The sequence below is a fragment of the Myiozetetes cayanensis genome, unplaced genomic scaffold (genome assembly GCF_022539395.1).
Source record: "Myiozetetes cayanensis isolate MyiCay16 unplaced genomic scaffold, myiCay2020 scf15, whole genome shotgun sequence".
Classification (NCBI taxonomy): domain Eukaryota; kingdom Metazoa; phylum Chordata; class Aves; order Passeriformes; family Tyrannidae; genus Myiozetetes; species Myiozetetes cayanensis.
This window is the reverse complement of record NW_026087159.1, coordinates 8844774-8872475: the sequence shown is the minus strand read 5'-3', so window position 1 is coordinate 8872475 and position 27702 is coordinate 8844774. Positions and strand designations below refer to the sequence as shown.

Sequence of the window (27702 nt, the reverse complement as noted above, 5' to 3'; positions counted from 1 at the left end):
TTTACTATCCTGAACAAAAGTGGAAAAGCCACAAAGTGCTGTAAAAATGGCACACAGGGGCACTAAAGTTATATTGGGGATGTTTCTGATCTTGTTATTCGTACTCTGTCAATGGCAGACAGCTTAAAAACAGGCGGGGGAGCAGTATATAGAGAGAGGCGTCACAGCACTGCTAGGAGAGAGTTCAGGCAGTGGTTTACTGCAGACTGGAGACTCTTGACTGGAGGTGGAAACAAAATAAACACAGTGCTGTTGGAGATGCTTGGCCGAGCAGCGATAAAGTGATCAGAACTAGCTCGGTGTGAGGGTCTGTCATCACCAGCTGGCACAGGGTGACCTGGAGTGGCATATGTTGGTGCTCTCTGGCTGGTGTACAGGTGACAGATGTCTTTCGCCAAGGGCAGGAAGAAACACATCTTGGGCAGGCAGGGGGCTGGGAGTGCAGAGAGGATGGCCAAGGCTGAGCCTGTCTCTGGCCCTCTGAATGAACACTTGGTTTATTTGTCAGAGCAAAGTGGCTCAGGGCCAACGTTTTACTTAACACATTGCAGGGCTGAGCTTGTGGTGCTTCCTTCCCAGAGAAGATTTTTGAGCTTAGAGGAAAAAAAATACTGTTTTTCTGATTTCTTTCCCCAGTGCTCTGTGAGAAAGCAGTCACACCTTGTAAGACTTTGTTTTGCTGGAGCTGGGGAAAGGCTGCAGAGTTCCCCCATACAGTTTCACTCTTTGTTTTCACTATGCTTGTTTCAACAATGATTGTTCACCAGCGGGCTTGTACTCTGTGACACTGTGACTTTGCACGTGACAGGTAAAAAGGTTTACAGGACCCAAACTTTAATTATTGACAGAAAAAAGTCTGCCATGCTTGCACATTCGCTTTGCAGACAAACAAACCCGATTTCATTGACCAGCCACAATTAACCAACACAGGGCAAGTATCAAGTGCCTGTGTAGAAATTATATTCTTTGTAAAAATTAAAAACCAATGATAGAAGTAGTCACACCAAAGAACCTGCACACTATTTTCATCCATCTGTAAGCATGGAGATACTGTGAGCTCTGGAGTGACATGCATTTGAAAGAAGACATACAAAAACAGGGTAGCTCTGTGCTGGAGATACGCAGAGTGCCAGTGAAAGCTAAACACCTTGTATATACACAAAGTTTCCCCTTTCCAACTCCCTTAGGCACATCTGCTGGTGCAGATGCTCTGCCTGTGTGTGAGGAAGAGGTTTTCTCTGTATTTGCTTCCTGAGAGAATGACCTAAATATTTCAAAGCAACATAGCAAGACAGCATGAGGCTGAAATGCTACTGAGAGCCACATCTGCCTTCCAGTTTGGAGATCCTTACCTCTGGCCTTATTATCATTCTCCTCCTGTTTTGTACCACCTTGCTGGCCAGCTGAAAGCTCCACTTGGAGCTGTACAGACCGTAAAAGCGAGCGGTTGTTTCAGCATTTCCATAACCTTCAGGCACTCGCTAGGCGAACAGCCACGTGCCTGATCAGCCCCTTACCCTGCCCTTTGCTGTTTGGTTGCAGTCCGTGATGCTCCTGCTGCACAGCCAGCGCCGCTACATCTTCGAGTACGACCAGTCGGATTACCTGCTGTCGGTCACCATGCCGAGCATGGTGCGCCACGCCCTGCAGACCATGCTGTCCGTCGGCTACTACCGCAACATCTACACCCCTCCGGACAGCGGCGCCGCCTTCGTGCAGGACCTCAGCAGGGACGGGCGGCTGCTCCAGACCCTGTACCCCGGGACAGGCCGCAGGGTCCTCTACAAGTACACCAAGCAGTCCCGGCTCTCCGAGATTCTTTATGATACCACCCAGGTCACGTTCACCTACGAGGAGTCTTCTGGGGTTATCAAAACAATACATTTAATGCATGATGGGTTCATCTGCACCATCAGATACAGGCAAACAGGTTTGTATAATGGTGGCTACTTTGCTGAAGTTTTTGGCTTTGATCCTGCGCTTACCTGGCACGAACTTCCATTATTTTTATGCCTACAAGTTCTTATATTTTATGTTTCAATAGAAAAATATGTGTGTATATCTCTGTGTCTGTGTCCATAGGTGAATATAGCTGTCCCATTTGAAATACAGTCTTCTTTTTATTGCTTAGTATGGAATAGCTCTTAGAATGTTTGGTTGTTTTTATTCCACTGTGTGGATATTTGCTAAATACTAAATCAAGTTGGTTTATAGTTTGTATTTTCAAGTTTCCCTGTTTACACCATAATATAACATAAATTCAAAAGGATTGTTTTTATAAAGAAAGAAATCACCATGTAAAATAAATTTAGAATTATCTTGTAAGTAAATAGAAATAATAATTATTAATAAACCAGCATTCATTTAAATGAATGTTAATGAAATATAAATAATTTGTGGAGAAAGCATTAATAAAGGTTTGTGAGAGAATAATCTAACATATTCTTAGTAATGGTATTTTCTGAGACAGTTAAGCAGCAATTAAGGCTTAAGGGTGCATTTGAGTTCATGGCCTGTCTGTGTTAGATCTGTAGGGTAAGTAAACTGTGGGCATAATTCATTATTTTCATTATTCCTCTTTCCCCTATTTGTTTTGGACAGGTCCGCTTATTGGTCGCCAAATCTTCAGGTTTAGTGAAGAAGGGCTTGTAAATGCCAGATTTGACTACAGCTATAACAACTTCCGTGTCACGAGCATGCAGGCCATGATCAACGAGACGCCTCTTCCCATTGATCTGTACCGTTACGTCGATGTTTCTGGAAGGACTGAACAATTTGGAAAATTCAGTGTAATTAATTATGATTTAAACCAAGTTATAACCACCACTGTGATGAAGCATACCAAAATCTTCAGTGCCAACGGTCAGGTGATCGAAGTGCAATATGAAATTCTCAAGTCCATCGCTTACTGGATGACCATCCAGTACGACAACATGGGGCGCATGGTGATCTGTGATATACGCGTAGGTGTAGATGCCAACATAACAAGATATTTTTATGAATACGATGCTGATGGTCAGCTCCAGACCGTGTCTGTGAATGACAAAACCCAGTGGCGCTACAGCTATGACCTTAATGGCAACATCAACTTGCTGAGCCACGGAAACAGCGCGCGCCTCACCCCTCTGAGATACGATCTGAGAGATCGCATTACCAGGCTTGGAGAAATTCAATACAAAATGGACGAAGATGGCTTTCTCAGGCAAAGAGGCAATGAGATCTTTGAGTACAACTCTAATGGTCTGCTGAACAAAGCGTACAACAAAGTGTCTGGCTGGACTGTGCAATACTGTTATGATGGTCTTGGAAGACGGGTTGCAAGCAAATCAAGCCTAGGACAACACTTACAGTTCTTTTATGCTGATCTCTCCAATCCAATAAGAGTTACTCACTTGTACAATCATTCTAGCTCAGAAATAACATCCCTCTATTATGATCTTCAAGGTCATCTCATTGCGATGGAATTAAGCAGTGGAGAAGAATATTATGTTGCTTGTGATAACACTGGAACACCTCTAGCTGTGTTTAGCAGTCGAGGCCAAGTCATAAAAGAAATTTTGTACACCCCATATGGAGAGATCTACCAGGACACTAATCCAGATTTCGAGGTTATCATTGGTTTTCATGGAGGACTGTATGATTCTCTTACAAAATTAGTTCATCTGGGTCAGCGGGACTATGATGTCATTGCTGGTCGGTGGACAACACCAAATCATCATATATGGAAGCATCTGAATGCTGTTCCACAACCATTTAATCTCTATTCATTTGAAAATAATTATCCAGTTGGCAGAATCCAAGATGTTGCTAAGTATACAACAGGTAAAAGTAACATGTTTCCCATTAAAAGAAAACTTTTTATCAAATTCTGTTATGGATTCAACATTCCAGAAATCTTTTGTATACATCCAAAGTTACTTTTTGTCTCTAATCTTAAATGTACTGAAGTAATTTCTTTAATAGGCTGCATCTTACTGAGCTTGATCTGTTTTCTATATCCTTTATGGTAACCTAGAAAATAATTAATAGTTTCTTCTGCTGCTTCTCTTAGTGCTAAAATTAGGGGAAGAATGGAGGCAGCTTAATTTTAATTTTTTCCATTATAAATAGATAGAAGGAACACTATTGATTTGAGTATAGCTATGCTTTGTAACCAAATAATTTGTTTGCTACAATAAATGCTGTAACTAGTACAGGAAACATAAATTGATGTGAAATCATTATTTCTGCCTAGCTGAAATTTCTGCAGACTGCCCATTTTCTAGGATTTATGTGCCTTTTTGCTAACATCCTTTTCTTGTTTTATAGACATTGGAAGTTGGCTAGAGTTGTTTGGTTTCCAGTTGCACAACGTGCTGCCTGGATTCCCAAAACCGGAGATAGAAGCTTTGGGGACAACGTATGAACTCCTACAACTTCAAACAAAAACCCAAGAGTGGGATCCTGGAAAGGTTAGCAAAAACTAAATTTAGCTGCTTCTAATACTAAATTAAGGAGTTTTATTAGAAAATATTGGAGACCAAGGAAACAATGAGAGTGTATCTTTCAAAATAAAGGGAAAGACAAATACTTTAACAATGCTATAAATTTTAATGTTGTCAATTATGTACTGGCATCAGAGTGGAGGAGAGGGTTAAGGAGAAGCTTTTAGCAACACAGTGAAGGAAATTTGCAGCTGATCATAGAGAAAATATCCAAATTTGAGGACCAGGATAGGCAAACAAAAAGTCTTGTGGAATTGAAAAATTAAATCTGCAGATGTTCATCTTTGTTAGCAAAGATACCACAGGAGCTGCAGAATCACTGAGCTTATAAACAGCTTTACAAGTCAGTACCTCTGCATAATTATTGCAGGAAACAGAAATGTTGCTATGGATTTGTAGGGGGTCTATAAATCTCAGCCTTGCTCCAGGGCTTATTTTCTATAAACAGGAGCCAGGCAGCAGCTATCAGAGTCCAGCAATCAATGTAACTGCAACAGGACCAGCTACCTCTGAGCAAGCATTCGTGTTTTGCATTTGACCATATAAGCATTTGTTAACAAAGAACTATGATTTTATAAAGATGCCTTTCCTCTAACACAGTCAGGAATGGAAAGTATAATGCATTGAGAGTTCACATTCAAGTTCACAACATTTAACACACTTCCTATGCACAAACAACTGCACCAAGTGCAGAAGGCTGGGGGGTCATGCCAGATGTAGGGGCGTGTCCGTGTAAAATTGTCACTGAGATATTAAGCTTTTACAAGGCACAAAAAAAGATGTAGTGATGGGTATAGTGTTAAAAAACAAAGAGATGGTTGGAATGAAGCTTCTTTTAGCCTCTATGGGGAGAAGGACCTACAAATGTGATGTACTTGCCTGGTTCCTTTTGTTCTAGTGCCTCAAGACCTTCACAACCTGCTTTCCTTAAAGAATGAGCTATAAAATCTGTTACTGTGGTTTTTACAGAAGATGAGCATGGCTTTGAGTTCAGCTTTTCCTGAACTGCCTAAGGGCTGAAAGACCAGCCATTAGAGTAACAGGTCAAGGGGGAGGAAGAATTTAAAGGAAGAACAAATACAAAAAGAGCATTTGTGATAAACAGCTTTCCATTTGCTTTCTAGAAATGAAGGAGTCCAAGAGACAGAAAGCACTACCACAGACAATTAGAAAGCCTGTGCATATGCTCAGGTTCTGTAAGTGTGCACGATATTTTCCAAACAAATTGAAGATCCATTCTAAGCAATTAAGAGATGATAAGGGTCTGTGAGATACTGTAATGAACTGCGAGGTGCCTCACCTGCAAACTTGACTGCTATTTTCTTTTCCAGACTATCCTTGGCATTCAGTGTGAGCTACAAAAGCAACTCCGAAACTTTATATCCTTGGACCAACTGCCTATGACACCCAGGTACAGTGATGGCAAGTGTTCTGAGGGAGTGAAGCAACTGAGATTTGCAGCTGTTCCTTCAGTGTTCGGGAAAGGCATCAAATTCGCTATTAAGGATGGGATAGTGACAGCTGACATTATCGGTGTGGCTAACGAGGACAGCCGGCGCATTGCTGCCATCCTCAACAACGCCCATTATCTGGAGAACCTGCATTTCACCATCGAGGGCCGAGACACCCATTACTTCATCAAGCTGGGCTCTCTGGAAGAAGATTTGGCCCTCATCGGCAGCACCGGAGGGCGCCGCATCTTGGAGAACGGCGTCAACGTGACGGTGTCGCAGATGACTTCTGTGATCAACGGGAGGACTAGACGCTTTGCTGACATCCAGCTCCAGCACGGCGCGCTCTGCTTTAACGTGCGCTATGGAACAACAGTGGAAGAGGAAAAAAACCACGTCCTGGAGATAGCCAGGCAGCGAGCCGTGGCTCAGGCCTGGACTAAGGAGCAGAGACGGCTACAGGAGGGGGAAGAAGGAATTCGAGCATGGACAGATGGAGAGAAACAGCAGCTTTTAAGCACTGGGAGGGTACAAGGCTACGATGGATATTTTGTTTTATCTGTGGAGCAGTATCTCGAACTTTCTGACAGTGCCAATAATATTCACTTCATGAGACAGAGTGAAATAGGCAGAAGGTAACAAAGAAAATCTCTGCCTTTGCGTCACCAAAGACTGCCTGTTTTTAAACGTAAAATGGTTTATTGTATTGGTTTTTCTAGATCAGAACTCTGTATATATAAATATAGAGGAAAAAAAAACATATCCAACTGCCTTTAAATGTGACAGAAGATGGTATTTTAATATTGTTTGTTTAACTCTTTGAGAGATGACAGTGACAATTTTTAGTTCTTGTGTGGCAGTATTCAAAAATTTCAGAAGCAGAGTCCGAGCCGAGCGCCGCGACCTGCGCGCGAGGTGCCCGGGGTGTCACCGCACAGCCCTGCGGGGTAGGGGCGAGCGCCACATGCTCTGCCTTCTTCTAAAGAAACACAACTTTTTTGTTGTTGGTTTAATAATTCACCAGTTATTTAAAAGGTTACAGAGCCTGATTCTGCAACCCGTATTTACTGGGTGGTTTTTATCCCAGTGAGATCTCCCATAAGTTCAAGGGATTGCACACAGAAACCAGACTGTGTATGGAAACTTCGTAGTTGCTCACCAACCCCACACATGTCATTCCTCACAACCAGGAGCTAAGGGATTTTCTAACCTGGGAAATCTGACTTATGTTGGATTCAGTACATACAAGGCTGTCCCCTGTGGCCTTTGCTCTGTTGTGGCCACCCCTCAGTCACCCCATGTTGAACACCACATTGTGTCTACTCGTGTGTGTGGGGTCTCTCTCCCAGGGTTTCCCTTGGCACTGGAATATACTGCAGTCTGGGAGCACATGTGGAGCTGCCAGTTTTCCTGGTCAGGGATGTGGGTGGCACAGCATTACTGGGCTTCAGCCAAGCTATAATTTTTCGGAGGCTCTCCACCAGTATCGGTGTGCTCCAGGCTGGGCTTTAACCCAGTGCTTTGGGGACAACCCAGCTGGGAGCCCACGGGGAGCAGTAACAAGCCGTGCAGGATCAGTCCTGTCTGTAGTCACTGGGCCAGGACTCGTCTTTACACAGATGATTTGGAAGTTGCAGTGTTGTTGGGTTTAGGCATCGTGTTCTTTTCATCTCAGATTAATAATCCTGTTGTAGTACTCATTTTTCCAAGTCTGAAGAAGATTGGTGGGTTGGGAGTTGATGAACCTAAGTGTGGATAGTAAATATGTTGATAAACGTAGAACATTTTGGGGATGACTCTTCACTTTTCAGCTCAATATCTAGAGCGCATAGAAAAGCATTATATTGCATGGACAGAAATTTTTATTTCCCAAGGTATCATGCGCTGCTGGCACAGTTACTTCATAGCAGAGTAGGTGATCCTTCCTCCAGCTTGTCATTGTTACAAGACCTGATTATCAGGAGGTGGGGCGGGCACATGGGGCGGGGGGGATGGGCAAGCAGTTTTCCTTTACTGACTTTCAGAGGGAGCTAGAAGTCTTGTTATAGAGCCTGTGTATCCGTAACAGTGATGTTATTGCACATTTCTTTCAAAACAGACATAGGAATATATTGAAACAATTTCTGTTCATATTTACTGAAACCAACAAAGTGCATTCTTTGTCTTTCTTCCTTTTTTTCCAGTTTTCTCTTTTCCCTTGTTTTTTGGGCAAGTGGAGCAGACTGTACCCAAGTTAGAGATGAGCCTGAACTGGCACCTGAGACCTGAGCCTCTCGCTGGAGTTTGAGCTCAAGTCTCAGCCTCACCCCTTATCCTCTCTTCCCAGACTCCCTCTGCTCCCCTGGGAGCCAGCGCAGCTTTGGAGGTGCAGGATCAGGCTGAGTGGGAGCCTGGCCCCTGAAACCCTCCTTTATCCCCAGCTAGGGGAACTGTGGACCAAAATCTGCACATACACATTGTGATCAGGCTCATCACTAACTACCGTACAGGACAGGGAGCTGACAACATCCAGGTTTCACAGCTCAGATTTCTGTAATTTTCCATACAATCACGGAGAATTTGAATACCTCCACACCAGCCTAAAAATGGACCTTCAAATCCTTGAGCCTCTAATACGCTTTTAATCAATGGAAGAATAATTTATGAATTGTATATAGAGAGTGCATTCATAAATGTGATGATGTATTTTATCACTGATCCAAGATGTCAATATTAGAGTCTATTTTACTTATATTTTAAGCAATTATACTTTTTTGCAATTCACTAATGAGGATCATTTTCAAACTGCTTTAAATATCCATTATAAACAAATATTTGAAGCTATTAGAATAACCTTGAACTGTGCATTTCTAGTATGTAATACTTATTTAGTTAGCTTGTGCCTTTAGTTTCTTAAAGTTATATTTGTATTATATGCAGGAAATGCACTTTGTATTACCTACAGCTGTGGTTTTTAATACTGCCTTGATTACTGTTGTTCTCATGTTATGCCAAAAGGTCGAAGAGTGAAATGTGTTACAAGTTTGTCTTTGGGAGTAGATTTGGCATTTTCCCATTTCCTGGGTGCAGTCTAAGGTACGTTTTGAACAATATCTCTTATGAGAATATGGATCCATTAAGACTCCCATGATATTACATGGCCCAGTTACAAAAGCAAAAAAAAAATGCCTTCATCATAACAGTTTCGTAAATCTAGGAAACTGAATATAAATGTTGTGTTGAGATTACAGCACTAAAGAAATGTGTTATTACTGCAAGAGCATGGGAGACTGAAGTTATAGATACACATGGGCCAGCCAGCTGTGATTCGTGAGAACCACATGAACAAATAGCTTTGGACCATCTTGTTCATGAACAACCTCAGATGGAGGCAGGGAATATTTCAGTCTCCATTTTTTTTTCCTAGTAGTTAGACCAATTTCTCAGTGGGTTGGTTTGGTTTTTTTTTTAATAGATCTCCTTTTCTTTTTTTTTCTATTTTCTTCTTTTTAATTTTGCACTATAACCTAGAGACCCAACTGAGAAAAAAAAAAAGAAAAGAAAAATAATAGCATGGAAATTTTTACTGTTATTTAGATCCAATAATTTGATGCTATCGTTCTGCACTGCAAACAAGGTTCTGAAAGTGGAAAAAAATAATTAAAATAAATTAAAATACAATAAAAACCACTATTGCACACTATCCTGTAGCAAAGTACCTACCATGAGAAATTCGTGCTATATTTTTTATGACAACCAAACGAATAGTGTGTACAATAACCTTTCCTTTGCTTTCGTATTTATTTAGCAAATCTAGAACATTTCAAAGTTATAAATATATATATATAGATATCTATGTAGAACATAGCCAAATAAATATATATGAACTGGTCAGTGTGCAACTGGGTGTACACACCTTAGCTCTTTGGTTTGAGCTCTTTTGCATTCCTCAGCTGTGCACTGGCTGGCCAGAGGTGGCCTCATGCTCTGGGGTCCCACCGTGCACCCCCCTACCCATTGAGCCCCCTCACCAGCGGCCAGGGCTGGGGTCATGGGGGAGCAGCTTCTCCGGGGTGAACAATGGCAATGGGTGCTGCTGGAAGCCAAGGTGCTGCTCCAAAGAGGAAGGTGGTTTAGGCAGAGGAGCTCCTGGTTTAGCTGAGCCAAAGGAGATGGGCAGATCCCCGGCAGGGTGTTGGTGTGCTCAGGGCGCTCGCTGGGGCACTCGCCGTAGCGCGGCTGATCTGGCGCGGTGACACCCAGCTCAGGCTGCGCCCACAGCCCTGAGGGTTTTCCTGTCAAATGCTGACTGTTATTTAAACCTCTCCTTGATACAAAACATTACCGGGTCGAAAGCACCCTGACTGCCAGAGGAATCGCTTCCAGGCAGAAACTGGGAATGGTGGAGTCGGACTCGCTGTCGATTTGTCTGGGCATTTGTCACCTGCCATTATTTGTCTAAGGAAACGTGTTTGACAATTTCCAGTTTTTCCTTAGATCTCGTGGTGGACTTTAGCCTTTTAATAAATGTTAGTATATCAGATCGTGTCCTTGACAGTATTTTACTTGTATGAACCATGATAAAACATTACAATCTTCATACTCTTCTGGCAGAAGTGTCAATAAAAGAGAACGAGAAGCATAGCATACGATATATGTCAAAGTAACGTTCCTTTTTAGCTTTCTCATCAACAGTAAAAAATGTTTACAATGTATGCCAAGATCTTCACTTTCTGTCTAACACCAGTTAGAGGTTCTGATCTTACAGAAATTGTGTTATAATGGCCTCAGCCTCGTTGCTAGGAAACAATAGATCCCAATTTTTTTATTCCTGCTCTAACTCCTGTGCTGAATAGTGACTGGATACTGTACAGGTTTATGTTATATGGCTGCAGTTAAATGGTCTGATGCATTTTGCTCTGGGTTTCAGACCAGAAGCATGCATTTTCTACAAGAACATCCCAGCAACACGCTGTAAATATTGAAAGTTAATATATTATGTGTCGATATTTGAAAAAGAAAGTACTTTGACTATTTCATTTTTAAAAAATAAAGGTGCAAACTGATGGCGTGTGATGTTGTCTTTGTTTACACGAGTATTTGGGATGTTCTGGTTATGTCAGTAAAAGGTGCTTCCATAGAGCTAAATAAGGGCTTTAGCCAATATTGGTTGATTCAAAAGTTGGGGGGCAGGAGGTTGCTTAGCAAGATTTAATTTTACTTCTGATTCACCAAAGTTCATGCCTATAACTCTGCAGGTTTCACTACAGGTGAAATACCAGCCAGTTTCTGTGCACAGGTTATTACCTTTCATCAAAGCAGATGTGAGAGGGAAAAAAATAATTCTGCTAAATGCCTTTGCATTCCAAATAACGGAGTGGGTGAAGTCAACGGTGGTGGTAGGATGAGGAGCAAAGTTTAAGTATCTTCACGTTCTTTAGAGCTGTCTCAAATAGATGATGATGAATGACTGTGGTGTCAAAAGTATGTACCCAGGAAAATAAAAAATAAAAAGCCCAGCACATGCAGCAGTGAGGAGGAGCACGTGAAAGGAAAGGTACAAGGGAATGTTTAAGGCTGAAGGAAAGGTTACAGGATGAAAAACGTTGGAGCAGCTGGGCTGGGTCATTAACAAGCAGGAGGGCTGAGGCTGGTAGAGCTATGTTGGATGGATGAGAAGGAAGTGAGTCGAAAGAGGTGCTCTAGTAGAAAAGGTAAGAAAAAGAGCCTGGGAGATGGAACTGATTTAGTGCTGCAGGTCTGTCACAGCCACTGATGGGGAGTAGGGGACAGCTTTGTGGAGGCAAAAAGGGAGCTGAGGGAGGGGTAGTTGCTGCAGAGAAGCAGCATTGCCTGTTCTGGGGAGAGGGCAGAGCAGGGGATGCAGGGTCAGGGGACACAAGGTAATGCAGTGAGCTACAAAGCCACCTGCCAGAACCAGGACTGTGGCAGTGAGGGGACAGGGGTGGCAGGGCTGGCAGGGGGACAGGGCAGAGCAGCTGCAAGGGGCTGAGTCCCAGTGGGGCTGCAGTCCAGAAGGGACAGTAGGAAGGAAGAAGCAGGTGATCATCTGGGCATTTATGCCCACAAAATGCAGCTGCTGCTCTCTAAAAGAATCTGTAGCTCTTCACACCTGTCATTGTATGAAATCTATATAATTTCCATCTTACTGTTCCTATAACCAAACACTGACTCCTTGTCTCACAGGCATCATCAGCTTCTCTCTGTTTCCACCTTGTTTAAGCCTACAGCAATTCCATACTCTTGGGTATCCAAAAGAAACAACACAACCTCTGTCTTAATAATTTACATCAGAAACTGAAACAACATTCTCAGCTTTAAACAGAAATGGCACCTTCTGGCCTATTTTATGTATTTTTTAGAAGAACAATGCACTTTTGCAGCCAGCCTTAGTCAAACAAGTTATCCTCAGCTCACTGCACCGCAAAAAGCGGGTGAGCGGCTGCTGCTTGTGTGCCTCAGGTTTTGCACATGCAACCTCAGCCTCTGCTTGAAGCCAATAGGACATTTCCATAGGAAACAACCCTTGGGCAAAGTTCTCCCCACTACATTTATCCCTGCAATCATCTGTCAGGGACTGTTTCCAAGTACACTTGTTCCTGCTCCCAGGAGAGGCCAGGTAAGCCTGGGGTTTAGACCCAGCACTTGGAAAGGAAAAAGGCTCCCCAGGAAGGCTGGGGCCACACACACATACTGAGAGCACCCAGCAGCTGGTTGGCTTTGAGGAAGGATGGTTTGCAGGAGCACAGAGCTGGAGAGGGACAGCCAGGGACCAGATGCCACGGGCTCACAACAGGCTGTGTAACCCTTGAGGCAGAAAGGAGGAGGGAAAGATTCAACGGGCACAAGTGACAGCAAAGCAGCCAGTGTGTTTGCTGAGTTATGTAACAATTAAAAAAACAGCCTTTAAATATTTGAATAAAGAGGAAATCATGCTGGATCTGCCACTGTATGGCACTGTGTTAAGACCTGTTTCAACCAACAAGCACACGTACCAAGGCGGCGCAGAGCAACACGTACATAGAGTGTAAAAATAGGACATTTCACTGCAAATGAAACTTGGCCTTCAATTAGACAGAAACTGAGTCATGAACTGAAATTGTCACAACTTAGCAACGTGTTGCCCACTAACCCTGCACAGCTGACAAGTCCTGTAGATTCAACTCCCCTCCAGGAGCCCAGCAGCAGCACTGGAAGTACACGCATAGGAAAAGAAAAGCAGAGAAACTGTCATGAAAAATAATTTATCTTTTTAAATTGTATGCAAAGGTGGCTTGTTTCAAGTACAGAGAACACCTAAAAGCAAAAAAAGCAGGCTTTCCACTTCACTGGGTGTTCTTAGTCTGCATTGCTTATGCTTTTGATCATTTGTGCAAGCTACAGATTTTGTTACAGGGCAGAACGCCTGGTGTGATGGGAAAGCAGTTAGTGGGGATCCTCACAGTGTCACTTCTGGAATATCTTTAGGAACTGTATGAATGACAGACACACAGCCCACCCAAGGCAAGGACACTTTAATGTAAACAATTTTCCTAAGGCTATAAAAGGGGACTTGCCCAGTTCTGCATAAATGCCAATCAGAACAAAGCAAAGTAGACTCCAAAGTTCAGCAATGTAAAATTAGAAACAAATTATTAATTAAGAACTAATCTGAAAGGGAAAAATATTTTTTACTTGACATTACAAAGGGGGGGAAAATATTATGTCCATCCTTTTTTGTCCTCTCTTAGGAAACAAACAAACAAACAGAAAAAAACCTTACTCCAAATTCGAAGTATTCTGAAACTTAAACTTCTACATTTTGACCTATAAATTCTATGAAATACACATTTCTGTAAATGTTACAAGAAAACTCATGGAGTTGTGTTAACTATCATATAAATCGTTCTGTTTTAGAGCATGGACTAGAGGAGATGCTGGAAGCTGTGGTTATGTCACACTTGGGGAAACATCCTCACGATGGCTGCAGGTGGAAATCATGGCCTTCATTCCTCCCTAAGAAAAATAATCACAAAGATAGGAAAGGATGAACACTGCAAGAAAATGGATAGATCAGAAGGCTCATACCTACACTAGTGAGGATGCAGGTGAGGGAAGGCAGCCATTGCTGCTATAGCAGTCAGGAATACACAGTCAAAATCCAATTTCTCATTACATTGATAGGCCCTGTCTCTAATGAGCACCTGGGTGACAGCATTTCAATCAGACAGGAACAAAGTTAGGGTACATTTTTGGCAACATCCCTCTGTTGGGTAGTTCAGGTCAAACATGCAAGTAAGTCTAAGACCTCCATCTCTGCCACCATGGAGGGCTCTGCTCAGCTGCAGACGAGGCTCCCTCCACCCCACCAGTACCTGGGGAGTATTTGGCTTTCACGTGGTTGATGACTGGATGCTGCAGGGGTGTTACAATGCCTTGGTTGGGTTTCTGGAAGGCCGAGATGAGGTTGTGCACTTTCCGAAAGAGCCTCCGCTGGACCCCGGGCGCTGTCTGCAAAGTCAAAGGGAGAGAGGTGAGAAGGGGTGCTGAGTGCCCAGCGCCTGTGCTGGGCTCAGGGTGCTGGCACAGGGGCATTGTCCTCAGAAAGGCACACAGCCCACAGGGAAGTAGCCAGCCATGGATGTGGACCCCCTGATGTGCCAATTTAAAACGAGTCAATGAGCTGCACTGCTCTCCCCCTTCCCCAGGGCATCACAGCCTCCCTGCCCCGAGCAATTTCCAGCACCACAGTGATGTAAAGCTGGGAGAGGAACAATTTCTGAGCCACTACAAGAGAAACCTGCCATTAGGCAAACTCATAAGTGATCTTTCACTATTTCTGACCTTAACTTATTACAGCCAGTGACTTAACCTCCTTACCAATAACTTCCTGGCATGTATCCGTAAGATAGTTACAGCCTGCAAACACCAGTAAGACAACCTAGAGAGCTACCTGGGCTTACTGGGGAGTCCTTACACCACTAAATTTCAGCAAGGACACAGCCTCTTTGCAAAACCTTCTCTGAGCATTCAGTCCTGGCTTATGTGTTGAGTATTCCTGTCTATCTCTTGTACAAAGACAACAACTAAATGTTACCTGTATACTAAAACTGGAAGGTTTTCTACTTTCTAAATTAGCAACTTTTCAAACACTATGAAATGAAACCACTTGTGCTTGTAATCAAAAATCCAGTGTTTGCGCTAAATCCTTCAGGGCATTCTTGCAATAACACCTCCTCACCAAAGTCAAAGGAGGACAAGCACAGGCCCTGCCAACCTAGTGACACTGGAGGGACAGTGCTCTCACCCAGCAGCTGGGAGCTAAATCCAACCTCACTGGCACCAGCTGGAGTCCTCACACTGGCTGGGATTTCACCAGCACTGCTTTAATTTCCCTGCCTCGTCCTTGAAAGATGGGTGTGACCTGAGCTTGCTCAGAGACTAACCAGCCACAGGGAAGGAAGCAGAGACAGGAAAGGATCAGCTGCATCTGGAGCCTCTCTTGGCCTTGGAGGCACATTCCATGGGGATAAGTTGGATCTAGGCTGCTGTTTCTAACAGCTGAGGCCAATGTGGTCTTAGCAACATTTACTGAAAGGTTTCTGTTTGCTTAAGGGAACGGTTGGTATCATGGATCTGTAGCCAGCACCTTTTCCTGCAGAGGATGTTCAGAGTCCGGGGCCCAAGGGTGAATTATTTACTCCACAGTAATGTCAGTCACTTCCACTCCCTAATCTGCTTCTGAGTAACCCCAAGAAACAGTTTTGTCTTCCAGAACACTGCTACCAATTCTATTACAATAATGGCCAGGGAATTATCCCTGTCGAGAAATTATATCATGTTTCTAATAAGTGTTCATTAACATACAAAAAGAAAGCTAATTATGAAATAATACACAGAGTACATCCAAAGAACAAAAAATTCATAGAATAAATACAGGTTAACATCCCAATCCCATCAACCCAAATAGTTGTCTGTATTGCAAGTATTTTTCTATACTTGAATTACTGTTTTCTTGTCAGATGGATGAAAATATATTTTATATCAAGTTTTGGCTACCCTGTATGTATTTTTCACTTACGATGAATTGATGTGGAGCAAAATTAACTTTAAAACAATGTAGATTGAAAATAATTTCTTTAAATATTCCCACATTAGTGGTACACAGATAGAAGGGAACAGATTGTGCTTGTCAAGTTATAAAAACAAAATATTTTTGCCATTTAAAATGATGGGAAATAATGCACTATTGCATTATGCAACAGCTGCAGTGAAACAGGGAATTAATTTATGAATTCTAGACTGTCAGAAGTGGCACCAAGACATCTTACTGATGGGCACACTCAAGATCGATTACCGTCAATGAAAATCAGACTATGCAGAAACATGAATAATTTGAATATATTTCATTAAATCTATAAGAATATGAAACAAGGTGTAGAAATTTTCAGAAGAGAAAGGAGAAGTACACACCTCAGCACTCCAGGAGCCAGTTTCTGTCTGGGACACTCTGTAGGTATAAACATAACCCTGATGCCTGCAGGGGGAGGGGAAAAAAAAACAACATGTATTTATTACTCATTTTTCCTGACAGTTTTCACAAGAGCTACACTTTGTTATGTGGGAGTCAGTTCATCTGCTAACCTTTCCTTAAAAATAAATTCACCTATAAAGGCTAAATAGATAAAAACCCCACTGGCCAGATAGAGTATTCAACCTACTGGGTTCTTTCGGGATGAGAGGGACTGGTCTGACTCAGATCTAGTTTAGGAGTATTCAGTTATTTTAGGTTAAGTGATGCTGCTTTCATTCCTTCCTCAGCATTTTTTTTTCAGTGACCTCCTTTTACTGCCACACACCAGATGTACTTTCCCTGCAAGAAGAGAAAGTGTATTATTGGCAGATAGCATTACTGTGACTCATTTAAATGCAGATGTTCACAGAAGCAATATCATGAGTATAATTTACTTGGAAAGCTAGACCCACAACAAGAAGGTAAAATAATTACTCTTTGTTTTGCCCATACATTCCTAACTCTCAAATACTGAAAAAGGAGATTTATAAAAGTATGGAGATTTATAAAAGTATGGAATCTTCATTTCATTAAAATCTGAGCTTTTTGATAATAAGGAGTCATGTACTAATAGCACAAGACACACACTCTTGTCCAAAGTCAGTCTTGCTTCTCTCATGAACCCAGTGAATGATTTACATGATGATTATTATACCAATATCCAAAAATTTATGTCAGACACAGAAAAAATTGATAGTAGCTCCAGGGATGCAACATTAGTTTAGATGGTATCAGATAAGAAATCTTGTATTTCATAATACATAGATTTACATGCATACACAGGAGGACTTTAGCGACTATTCCCTATTTCAGCATCAATTCCTATTCTTAAGAAAGCAGAAAAATACTGTATTTCTTTCCAATTATTCATGGTATTACAGCAGTTACTAAAAATTTGCAGAAACCATCAATGACACAGATATCATACGATTGCAATTACTTACGCTCTGTGTCATGGCTCCTGGATAAATTCCTGTTTAAAAGTCATTGCAGCAACCTTTGCAAAGCAAAGTGTCTGTTATGATTTACCCAAGCAGGAAGTTGTTAACAGCTGGCACTCTGTTACAACCCCATGAAGTGGGAGCAAAATGCCTGTCATGATTTGTGAGCTCTGCCCCCACCACACGACTCCCACTGTGATTAAATACAGAGGCGAAGGACACAGAGCCATTCCCTCCCATCGGGGCTGCTGCAGGGACAAGCTCCCTGTTCAGCAGATCAGACACTGCCCTCCTGCTCAGGAATGTGACTGATGCTGCCCCACAATCCCACTAGAGCTTCATCCACCTCTTCATGCTCAACCTAGGGAGTATTTCCCCCAGAAACAAGACTTTCTATGTGCCACCAGATGGATGTGAAAAGTGGCTGCCCACGCTTATTTCATGCAAACCTGAGGAGGAAAACAGCTGACACTGCTGCTCCCCACTGCTTCCCCCAGGAAACTGCAGTGCATCAGGGATTTGGACCTTGCAAAGAGGTGTGAGAAACCTGTTGTGGCTGCAGGAGGAGGGAAAGATGTGGAAGGACAACACTGCTCTCCTGTCCATGCCATGGCACCACGGACACTGGTGTTTTAGGCCACAGCTCAAGCCCAGTTGCTTAAAAGCACATCCCTCTAAACCATTAGATTATATATGCTCATGTTCAGGGAATCCAAGGAATGTCTCCCTTTAGGGCTCTCAGACAATCTCATAGCATGGGGTCCTTTCTTGAAGCCCCTGAGAGCTGTGCCTGTATTGTCAGCTTTTCAGGAGTGCCTGATGTTCACGTTAATCTTGTTTTAAAAATCACAAGGAGCTTTCCTGTACCTAAGAATGCAGCACACCAGCCAATAGAGGGTTAAAGAAATGAGGATTTTACAGGCTATAATGTACTGGAAATACCAGAGACGTGCTGGCATTTAGTCCCGTCATTTTGAAGTGGGTATTTAACCATCTCTTCAGTGATTTTTTTTCAAGCCTCGAACCCAACAGAATCAGTATCTATGAATCTAAAACTCATTCTCTTCCCTTCTGTTTTTAATACTATACTGTGCATAAGTCTATGAGCAACTTGTTCGAGTGGGTGGCATCCCTGCCCGTGGCAGGGGAGTTGGAACTAGATGATCTTTAAAGTCCCTTCCAATGCAAGCCATTCCATGATTGTACTACCCATCTTCACTCCTGGTTGTCCCAAAGCATTCCAACTGCTTCAATATCTTTAAAATCTGATTTTCTCACAAATGGCTCAGTTGTCTGGAAAGCCACCATCTGTTGTTTCTTTCATCATTTTCTCTACCTAAGAGATTGCATGAGTTGAAGTGGTTGAGGGGCTGTGGTGCTGCTTTGGCTCTGAAATGTCTGATGGCTCTCAGGACTCTGCCAGAAATGCTTTCTAAATTGAAAAATAGAAGTCAGATGAAGTAGTATTCCATGCTGAATTATGGTGAGATGTAAGATAGACACCTATCTTGTATTTTTCAAAAAATTACAATGTAAAATATTTCAGCGGAGCACAGGGAAAGCACAAAGGATAATTCAGATTAAAAGCCCCTGAAATACTGAGAAAGGAACAAGAATTTGGGAACATAGATGCTTTCAGCACAACATGGAGAATGAGAGGAGTACTGCTATCACACTGCTATCACAGCCTCATGAGGGACAGCTGAAAGCTCTCCATTCACCTGGCAGATGTCCATGTTTTTCCCTGAGAAGAAAAGCCTGGAGGACCTGCAAGGTTTTGCTGCGCTTAAGTTTAAAAACACATTATCATCATCTGGTTTTTGCTCTGAAGCCACCAGAAAGTAGAGCCAGTGTGTAGATGGGAGATGGCCTCGGCATCCACACCTGCTTGTTCAAAGAAAATGAACAAAGGAAGGGGGATGCATTTTCTTAAGAGGGTGAACAGCTAGATCTTCCCATTTCACTACTTTCCATTGGGACCTTGGTTTCCACAAAATGCATCACAGCTCTTCTGATAAGTACTCTCCCAACGAACATGATCTTATCAAAACTTTCTGTCATGTAGCAGGAACTTACTTCATTACCACTTCAAAGAGCTTTTTACCTTCCACGTACAAATGACATGATTTTGACAGGCCAAGTTTACTGCTACATGGGCACGGCCTCCCGTGAGAAAGGATTTCATGATTTAAACTACCCACCGTTAGCTAAGATCAGTGTGGGCTGAAGGAAGATCAAGGTGTTTTTCTTAAAAGTTAAATACACAAGTTAAAGTTGAGTTTGCAGAGAACATTACCTTCCAAAGAGCAAAACATGTAACAACAGGCAAAAGTAGGTAAAAAAGTACATTTACCGGAGCTAAGGTCTCAGGAAATTAGAAATTCCCCAGTCACCGTGAGGGGAAGAGCTTGGGTTTCTACATTTTACTCTATTCAGGGCAGAAAAAAAGCTCAGAGTGACACCATGACCTTATAAGTGGTGTGATCTCAGAGAGCACTCTTACAGTGACACTGGTGTCCCAGCATATCTTGGAGGAGGACCAGCTGCTGATGCCCAGGCAAAGATTCAATGAAGGGCTCCCCAGTCCCTTCACCTGTCCCAAGGATGGGCACACACCTCACTGACAATAGCAAAACTCCTCTCTCGTGTCAGTGAAGCTCCAGGGACAGGAGGAATCAGGAATGAACATCTTAATGAATAAGGTCTTGCAAATTTTCTATCAAAGGCAAAAAAATGCCAAAATGCTGGTAAGGGGAAGCAGAAAACAGTCACTGCTGTAAGGACAATATCAGATAGCACTTATGAAAGAGTGCTTTGGTCACCACTGATGATATTTTTATGACATCTCACTCATTCTTTCATCTCCATAAGAAAGGACGTGTTATACCGGCCAGGAACTGCACTAACACTGTCTCTGTTGCAATACCTTCACTCAGAAAACTTTGTTAAAGGAAAATATAGAAAAATTTGCTATTACAGGAAACAGTCCACTTAATATTGTAGGCCTTTTTCCTTTATAGGTAGATAATTCCTCCCAGAGAGTTACAAAGGCACTGTTCACAGATGACACACTGAAACAGTAGCTGTCTACCTGTCCTCTCCACTCTTCCTTTTCAGCTGTGATCAGACTTGTTAAAGCTGCATTTATTTTAACAGGTGAATAATTACAATCTTCTGCACCATTGAAACAGCCCGAGGACATTAGCCACATGCTGCAGATTAAAATTAACCATGACATTTCGGCTGCATGGTATATTTTAAAATAATTCTGCATCTCAGTTAGGAAATTTTATTAAACTAATTTGTATTCATTTCTGAGTCCAAAATGGAAAAAATAAAAAGTGAGAAAGACAGAGAGACAAGGGAAAGCCATGTCAGCAATAAATGACATCAATTTCTTCCTCTGTATGTAGCTTTCTCTTCAAATGTCATTGCATTATATCAATCAAAGCTTCTTACCTGGTACATTTGCAACCTGACCTTACCTTGGAATTTCACTTTACAGCATTGTTTAAGAACCTGACAGTGCTGTGATGTACAGAGATCTTGAGTATTATACACTGACCAGACTCAGTTTAGTATAACTTTGTCACTTTTCAGCATTTCAGACTTTAAATTTCATTTCTTAGGTGTTTGCCTCAGCCTATTTAGGGATGGAGAACGGAGAAGCGTCAGAGAAGGAACATGTTAGACAAAATAATGTTTTTACCCTGTTAAAAAAATAATCTTCTAATTGTTGGGGGAGTTGTCCAATTTTTGGAGTAACATATAAATATTTTTTTAAAATAAAGTATATCTCTTGTACTCTCTGAAAGCAATGGTGGCTCTCTAGGCTGCAAGAGAGGCACTCTCTAAAGGTTTTCAGCAGTTATAGCATCCCTATGTCTGGGCTGGCTGTACCATGAACACTGCTTGGTTTTTTAATCACAGAAGGGCTGAAAAGTCTTGTTATTTAATGTAAGAGAAAATCCTATTTAAGCTTCTCCTCACTCTGTCCCAGAATTTGCATTTTCTTGTTGACAAACAGCCTGGTTCCCGCCTTATTTAGGTCTCAGCTATACAATCAAGGTACAACAACTTAGCAATTACCACCCATCAGCTAACTCAAGCTGAAGAAACAGCATTCACATTGAGATGATGTGCAAGATACAAGCTCTATGTCAGCAAGAGTGAAAAAATTTGTTTAAACTGATGTTGACAAGATCTGAAAAGACCAACAGAGTCACTGTAGCTTAACTCACAGCAGTTTTTGAGTTTACATTTCTGTCACTGATTCCCCTACCAACACTTCTTGTGGCAAAAATTTGCCTGTGATACTGAATTAGTAATTCTGTAATTCTGTAATGCTGTAGCACTATAAAGCAAACACATCCTCTTGATTTTCTCTTCTACAATTAACAAAACCTTGAGAGAGAAAGTGAGATCTTGTATAATGTGTCTGAACTTATGCAGAGATTTCTGTGGAAGATTGTCAGTATCTTCACCACTTCAACACTCTGAACCATCTGAAGAAAAGCTGCTGATTTACCTAAAGAGTGTAGCCTGAGAAAGGTTTGTGTTGGTCTGCTATGAGGAGATACCAGGCAAAAGCAGTGCCTCAAAGAGGAATTTCTTCAAATTCAGAATAAAATGAGAATTTATTCAAACCTGAGATGCTGAATAGAAGGAAATTACTTTATGGCAGGCCAGTAACTAAGCTTCATAAATTCCACAATTCAGGCTGTCTATGTTTCCAAGAAAAGCCAGTGGATATCTGGAGGTCATTAGCCAACTTATGCTCAGCAAACATGACACTCACTGATTAGCAGGAAGCTGAAATACTCACACCAGTAGAATTTACTGCCATACCATAGAAGACTCTTTTCAAAGCTGAAAACAGTGGGTGATATTTACAACAGCAACGCTGAATTGAGGGGCTTCTCCTTTTGTTCCAAATTACATTTTAAATTATGATGATGATGATGTGCAGTGTTATAATAAATGCAATTATTCTGCCATTTCTATCAAAAAAATATTACATAGGAAACAGAAGAAATGCTAAGCTGAAGCTGTGATCCTGTATCACACCCTCACGCTGCACAGCTGACACGCCTGCCGCATCAGAAAGTTTCGGCACATTGCCTTGAACTTCTGCACCGTGGTTACAGTGACAGAAAAAATAGCACGTGTAAAATCTGATAGGACTGCAGCCTATCCCTGCTGCCATTACTGTTGCTTCAGGAGCTTTAAATAGCTTTCAATTCCAGCTTTTGATTATTCTCCACAAATTGAATGCAGCACGGTACATGAATGGCTGGTTTCAAACAAATCATCTGAACATACAGTTTGACAAGCGCGTCATGTTTGTCTTACTTAAAGCTCCAAAACAACTACTAACGTTCCCAGTATTTTTCAAGTATATGAATTTTAAACCCCAAACTAGAAATGCTTCATCTTTGCCAATTCAGGCATGAGCTGCTTGTTTGTGCATGTGTGCTCATATATCTGTAAAGGAGCACGGGGCTTTTGGCACTCTCAGGCACTTTATTTATTCATTTTTCAGGCAGGGTTTAAGAGGCTGCTTCTCAAACTAGTCACCATTAGTGTGCCCCATGTCCCCCATTGACTTCATTAGGAGCTGTGAGCACAGAGGATTTCTGAGGGTGCTAAAAATGTCAAAAGGGGCATTGAGCAAGGAGGAAACCAGACCAGTAAAGAAAGCTCCCTGGAACAATCAGCTTTTGATATTAAAACCCTGGTGTACCGTGTGTAGTGTCTAACATGTTTACAGGTAAAACGTGTATGTTTTCTAAAACATATGCATTTCTTGTAGCCCAGTTTTCAGGAACAGCAAAAACCTTTGCTTTTCAATGCAAATCTAAAAAATCCCAGGAAAAGATTGTGTACTTCTGTTGACATATTCACAATATCCTTCAAGTATATATTATCAATTAAAAAATGATATTCATACAATGAAAACCTGGGAGTATCTGATATTAAAGTCTTTGCCAAAATCTAAAGGCAGCACCTCTCTTTGCAAGAGCCCAGGGGCAGACAGTTGTAAATCAGAACCTTCCTACTCTTCCACACATAGTTTAATTGTGATCTTAATATATTTGTGAAAGTGAGTCCTCTGTGCTTCACCACAGTCACACCAAAAAAAACATTCATTCTCTCTTTGAAGGCTTTCAGGCACACCACGTGCACACCGTGGCTTTGGATAGCAGAAAGCACCATTCAAGGGAGATAAATCAATAGCTCAGGAGAAACAAAGAAAAGAGAAAGGAGAGTTTTCTAGATGAATGCTCCAACAGGGTCCTGCCTGCTGCAGTTACCCATCTCTATAGGTCAGGTTTTATGCTACTACCTGTCTCTTTTATGCTTGCCCTGTAAAATCAGTGTCAGTCACAAGGGATTCATGAAGCCTTTGACTCTTCTCCTTTTTAAAGGTCAGGGCTCCACTTTTTAATTGGAAAAGCAAAAGGTGAATGAGCTTGACCGTGCAGGGTGCAGTCCTTATTGTGTGCCTTAAGATGCTCAAAGGCTGCCACAGTATGTCAGGGCCTTTTGGAGATGTCCTAGGGGGAGGGTGTGGTGGTGATGGTGGCATTACAGATTTATGCAGTTTCTCAGGAAAAGGAAACATTGTTTGAGCCTAAATAATGCAACGGAATCACAGGACAATTACCGTACCTGGAGCTGGAAGTGGAGCCACCTATGCAAGTTCAAAATGATCACACAGCAGCCACCCAAATACAGGCTTAATCACTATTTTGATACATGGATAAATGTTTCTTTTCTCTTTATCAGAAACTATGCCATTTAATTCCCCCATGATTAAAAACAAACATACAAACAAACAAACAAACAAAAAAACCACAACTAAAAAGGGGTAGAACTGGGAAGCTGCAGGGGTTCAGGTTTGTTTTGTTTGACTTCTCCACAGAGGTGGAGGGAGAAGGGAAAGAAGAAAGACTGAACATGTTTTGGTTTTGGAAAACTGGACTATTTTTCTCTTTTTGTTTTCTAGGTACAAGAGAAGTATTCTTGGTAGTATGAAACAGATTCTCTTCTGTTAGAAATTCTTATTGCAAAGATGCAGAATGTTTTGTTTACCTCTGATACTTATTGCAATATATCTAATGGATGACCAGCTTTGTTTCCAAAGTTTCAAAGATCACTTCAGTACTTCTAGTCAATACATCTTTTGCCTGATCTCGTTATATTTAGGCATTCCTACAGTGATCTTCAGCACAGATTCTGAACCAAAATGTAAATTTCTGAATAACTTTGTTATTCCTAATAATTTCCATGATTATTTAGAAGAAAGTATAAAAAAGCAGAGGTGTACTTATTCTTCTTTGATTTTCTTTTTCTTAAATACTACACATTTCCTTCAGCTTTTACCAAAGCTCCCATGCACATACATGCTTACCACCTGTTCCATCTCTGCCCATGATGTTCAGGTTGGAATTTGGACAGGTTACGTCCACTGGCTTATTTTGCCAAAGCCAGGCTTAGCATCCTCCACTGAACACATATCTACATTTCTCATTCCTTCCTTCCTTGTTTCTCTAATCACTCCACTAAAGTCTCTGCTTTGGTAAACTTTGCCTGTCAAAGCACTTTTCTAGTTCATAGCCCACATTTCTTTAAACTGTCATTGCTATCTTTAGTGTGAGATCTTTTCCTGGTATCTTTATAATAACTGTCTCCAAAGTTATTGTGTGATGTGTCTTTTACCATATTTGCTATTTCTTCCATAATGCCTTGAATTGAAATATTAACAAGTATTGGAATGAAGGCTTAGCTCTAGCATTTTTCAGCCACCTTTCTGTCTGCATAAGATCATACTCACTGTAACATTTTTCATTTAATTTTTTATCTGGATTTATCCAAGATGCCATTTCCTGTATGAAATAAATATTAAGGATCTATGTTCTGTATGAAGCCTTCATAACATTCACCATTAATTTTTTTTGCTTTTATCCTTTTGTTTATCGTATGTATGTTTGAATGCAACATACCATGAAGACATGAATGGTACATAATTTCCAGAAACAATTATGTAGTGTTCTATTTCTCTGAAGTCTCTTTTCTCCAAAGATTGAGGAGCTTAACAGTTAGAAATCCTTTAATTTCTTCCTATTTTCATTTTCTATATTCTATTTCATTTATGAAATTTCTTTAGAAGGACATAAACTACCACTAATATACCAAAAAATCCCAACTTGATTGAGTGCAGATGAAAGACCTTGTTACATACCTACATCCTGATTTAGACTAATAGTAGACTAATTTTAGTATTCTCTATTTTATTCAGCATTGTAACACTCTGCCTGACCCTTTCTCTAATGCCACAGTGTTTCACCTGTATTGAATGACTTCTGAGTGTAAAGGTGATATATCACCATTTCCTCTGATGGTTATTTAAAAGAGATTCTGCTTTTATTGCCTATTCCCACCATAGGAATCATAGCACTCCTTACCTCTTGCTATGTCTATTCCATTTTCATTTAACTCAAGATGCTTCTTATTTCCCATTTTTCATCTCGTTATTAAGGTATTTGTTAGCAGAAGCACCTATCTTGGTTCACCTTCTGGTTTCATGAGAGAATAAAAAATACATCTTCTGTCACAAAGATTCTCCCTGAGAAGAAGGCTGTGTATTTCTCGATTGCCTATGACCTCCTTGCATGTCTCCATTCACTGCTCTGTAACGGGGGGATAATGATGCTCACCAAGGGCTTAACTACATATTGTTGGAAATGTATTCAAGAGATTTGGGGAAAACCTGACTTAGAACTCTTCTTCTTCTTCTGGTTTGTTTTTTTTTTTTTTGCCAGGTACCTGAGTTCCCCCTCTTAGTTAATTTTGTACTGGACCTGAAACAATTTTCTCTTGTGTTCCTTCTCCTGCTGAAATAAGACATCAGTGTCTTGATAGACACGTCTTTGTTTTTCCAGTGCACTGGTACAGCATTATCAGGACTTTCAAGACTTTTGCCAATAGTAGAGTAATTAAATATCCTCATTAAAATGAAATCCTATGAACATAAAGTCCCCAGGTTCTCCCAGGGGAACCTGTCTACTCTCTCTCTGACAGAGCATCCCATCGGATCTCTCCCTTTCCACCCCATTTCATGAAACATTACCACTGAGTTTGTTACCCATTCGTGTTTCAAGTGCATTACAGGTATTTTCACCTGATGGTGAAACTGATGGTTCATGGGACACTCAGCCTGACTGAGAGCATCCTGAAGCAAAGGCTTGTTGCGGATGTCAGCACTCCACATTACCCTCCCCGATGACAGGGGACCCTGAGGATGTTGCTGAGAACACCCAGGAGCACAATAAAGAAGCAGAAGAATGCAGGCAGAAAGCAAGAGGGTTATCCAGCACAAAGAGGCAGTACACACCATCCTAAGCCAAGTTGCCTGGCACTTCTCCATGGCACCTCGCTCACCCTTCCTGTGCGCTCCTGGCCTGCTTTCTCTTTTGGCGTTTTTGTCCAGAGGAAGCGTGGGCCCTGAAAGGCAAAACCTGCTCCTCTTCACTCTGCAAAGGACCCCACACCCCTTACACACCCCTTACACACCCCTCTGCCCTAAGACAAGATGAAGAAGGCAAAAGTCTCGCACATGTAAGCAAAGGGCAGTGTTAGAACATATTCTGTTGTGGGGACTCCCCGTATTGCGGAAGTGAAGGTTGGAAATCGGCCGCCACCCGACCAGCCCTTGCCAGCACCCCCCTCCCAGCCCCAGTGCCCTGGCTGCCCACAGCCCAGGGCAGCGTGGCAGCACTCACAGCACGCAGAGGCAGTAGGCTCCCGGGATGGTCTCGCTGTCCCGCAGCAGGTAGCTGCCATCCACGCCCGCCTCCAGCAGCAGCTTCTCCCCGGCCTCCCGCGTGATGCGCCCGTGGTAGATGGGCAGTGTGTCCATGCCGGGGCCGTCTCCCACCGCAGGCAGCTCTCCCTGGGCACAGCGCTGCCTCCAACTGCGCCTCAGCCGTGTGCTCCCCTCATCCTCTCTGTCTTGGTGGCAGATGTAAACAGGATGTGTTCACACCTCTGCAGCCGCTGCAAGGGGCGAGACAGCACTGAGGGAAGAGTGAGGAACGAACACAGCATTTTTGTGGTTTTTTTTTCCTTTGCCCCTGTCTGTTTTCCTTTTGCATAGGCTGTAACATCCTCACAGCATCACAGCTCTCCCACAGAGGAGTCATTTCACAGCCACCCTCAGCCGTGTGGTCCCACTCGGCAGGGACAGGTCTGGTGAAGCACACGATGGCCAC

The 27702-nt window shown here is 42.1% G+C and overlaps 2 protein-coding genes across 6 annotated transcripts in view; one reads left to right on the top strand and one right to left on the bottom strand.

Annotated features, from left to right (window-relative positions):
• Positions 1-10980, top strand: part of TENM1 (teneurin transmembrane protein 1) — a 303243-nt gene extending 292263 nt beyond the window's left edge. For all 5 annotated transcript variants that reach the window (XM_050310928.1, XM_050310926.1, XM_050310927.1 and 2 more), the window contains 4 exons: positions 1543-1930; positions 2602-3822; positions 4309-4451; positions 5816-10980. In XM_050310928.1, coding sequence (XP_050166885.1) covers positions 1543-1930; positions 2602-3822; positions 4309-4451; positions 5816-6574 — 2511 coding nt within the window. In that variant the 3' untranslated portion in view covers positions 6575-10980. The remainder of the gene's footprint in view (positions 1-1542; positions 1931-2601; positions 3823-4308; positions 4452-5815) is intronic.
• Positions 10981-11908: 928 nt separating this feature from the next.
• Positions 11909-27350, bottom strand: SH2D1A (SH2 domain containing 1A). The gene is made up of 4 exons (XM_050310476.1): positions 27214-27350; positions 16388-16451; positions 14290-14425; positions 11909-13930 (listed from the first exon to the last, which is right to left on the bottom strand). The coding sequence occupies exons 1-4, from the start codon at positions 27348-27350 to the stop codon at positions 13890-13892; spliced, it is 378 nt and encodes a 125-aa protein (XP_050166433.1). The 3' UTR covers positions 11909-13889.
• Between the last annotated feature and the right edge of the window lie 352 nt (positions 27351-27702).

Coding starts and splice junctions, on each gene's coding strand:
- SH2D1A (XM_050310476.1), bottom strand. CDS start 27,350: ATGGACACACTGCCCATCTACCACGGGCGCATCACGCGGGAGGCCGGG. Junction 16,452..27,213: donor GCCTACTGCCTCTGCGTGCT/GTGAGTGCTGCC, acceptor CTCCCCCTGCAG/GCATCAGGGTTATGTTTATA. Junction 14,426..16,387: donor CTGGCTCCTGGAGTGCTGAG/GTGTGTACTTCT, acceptor TTGACTTTGCAG/ACAGCGCCCGGGGTCCAGCG.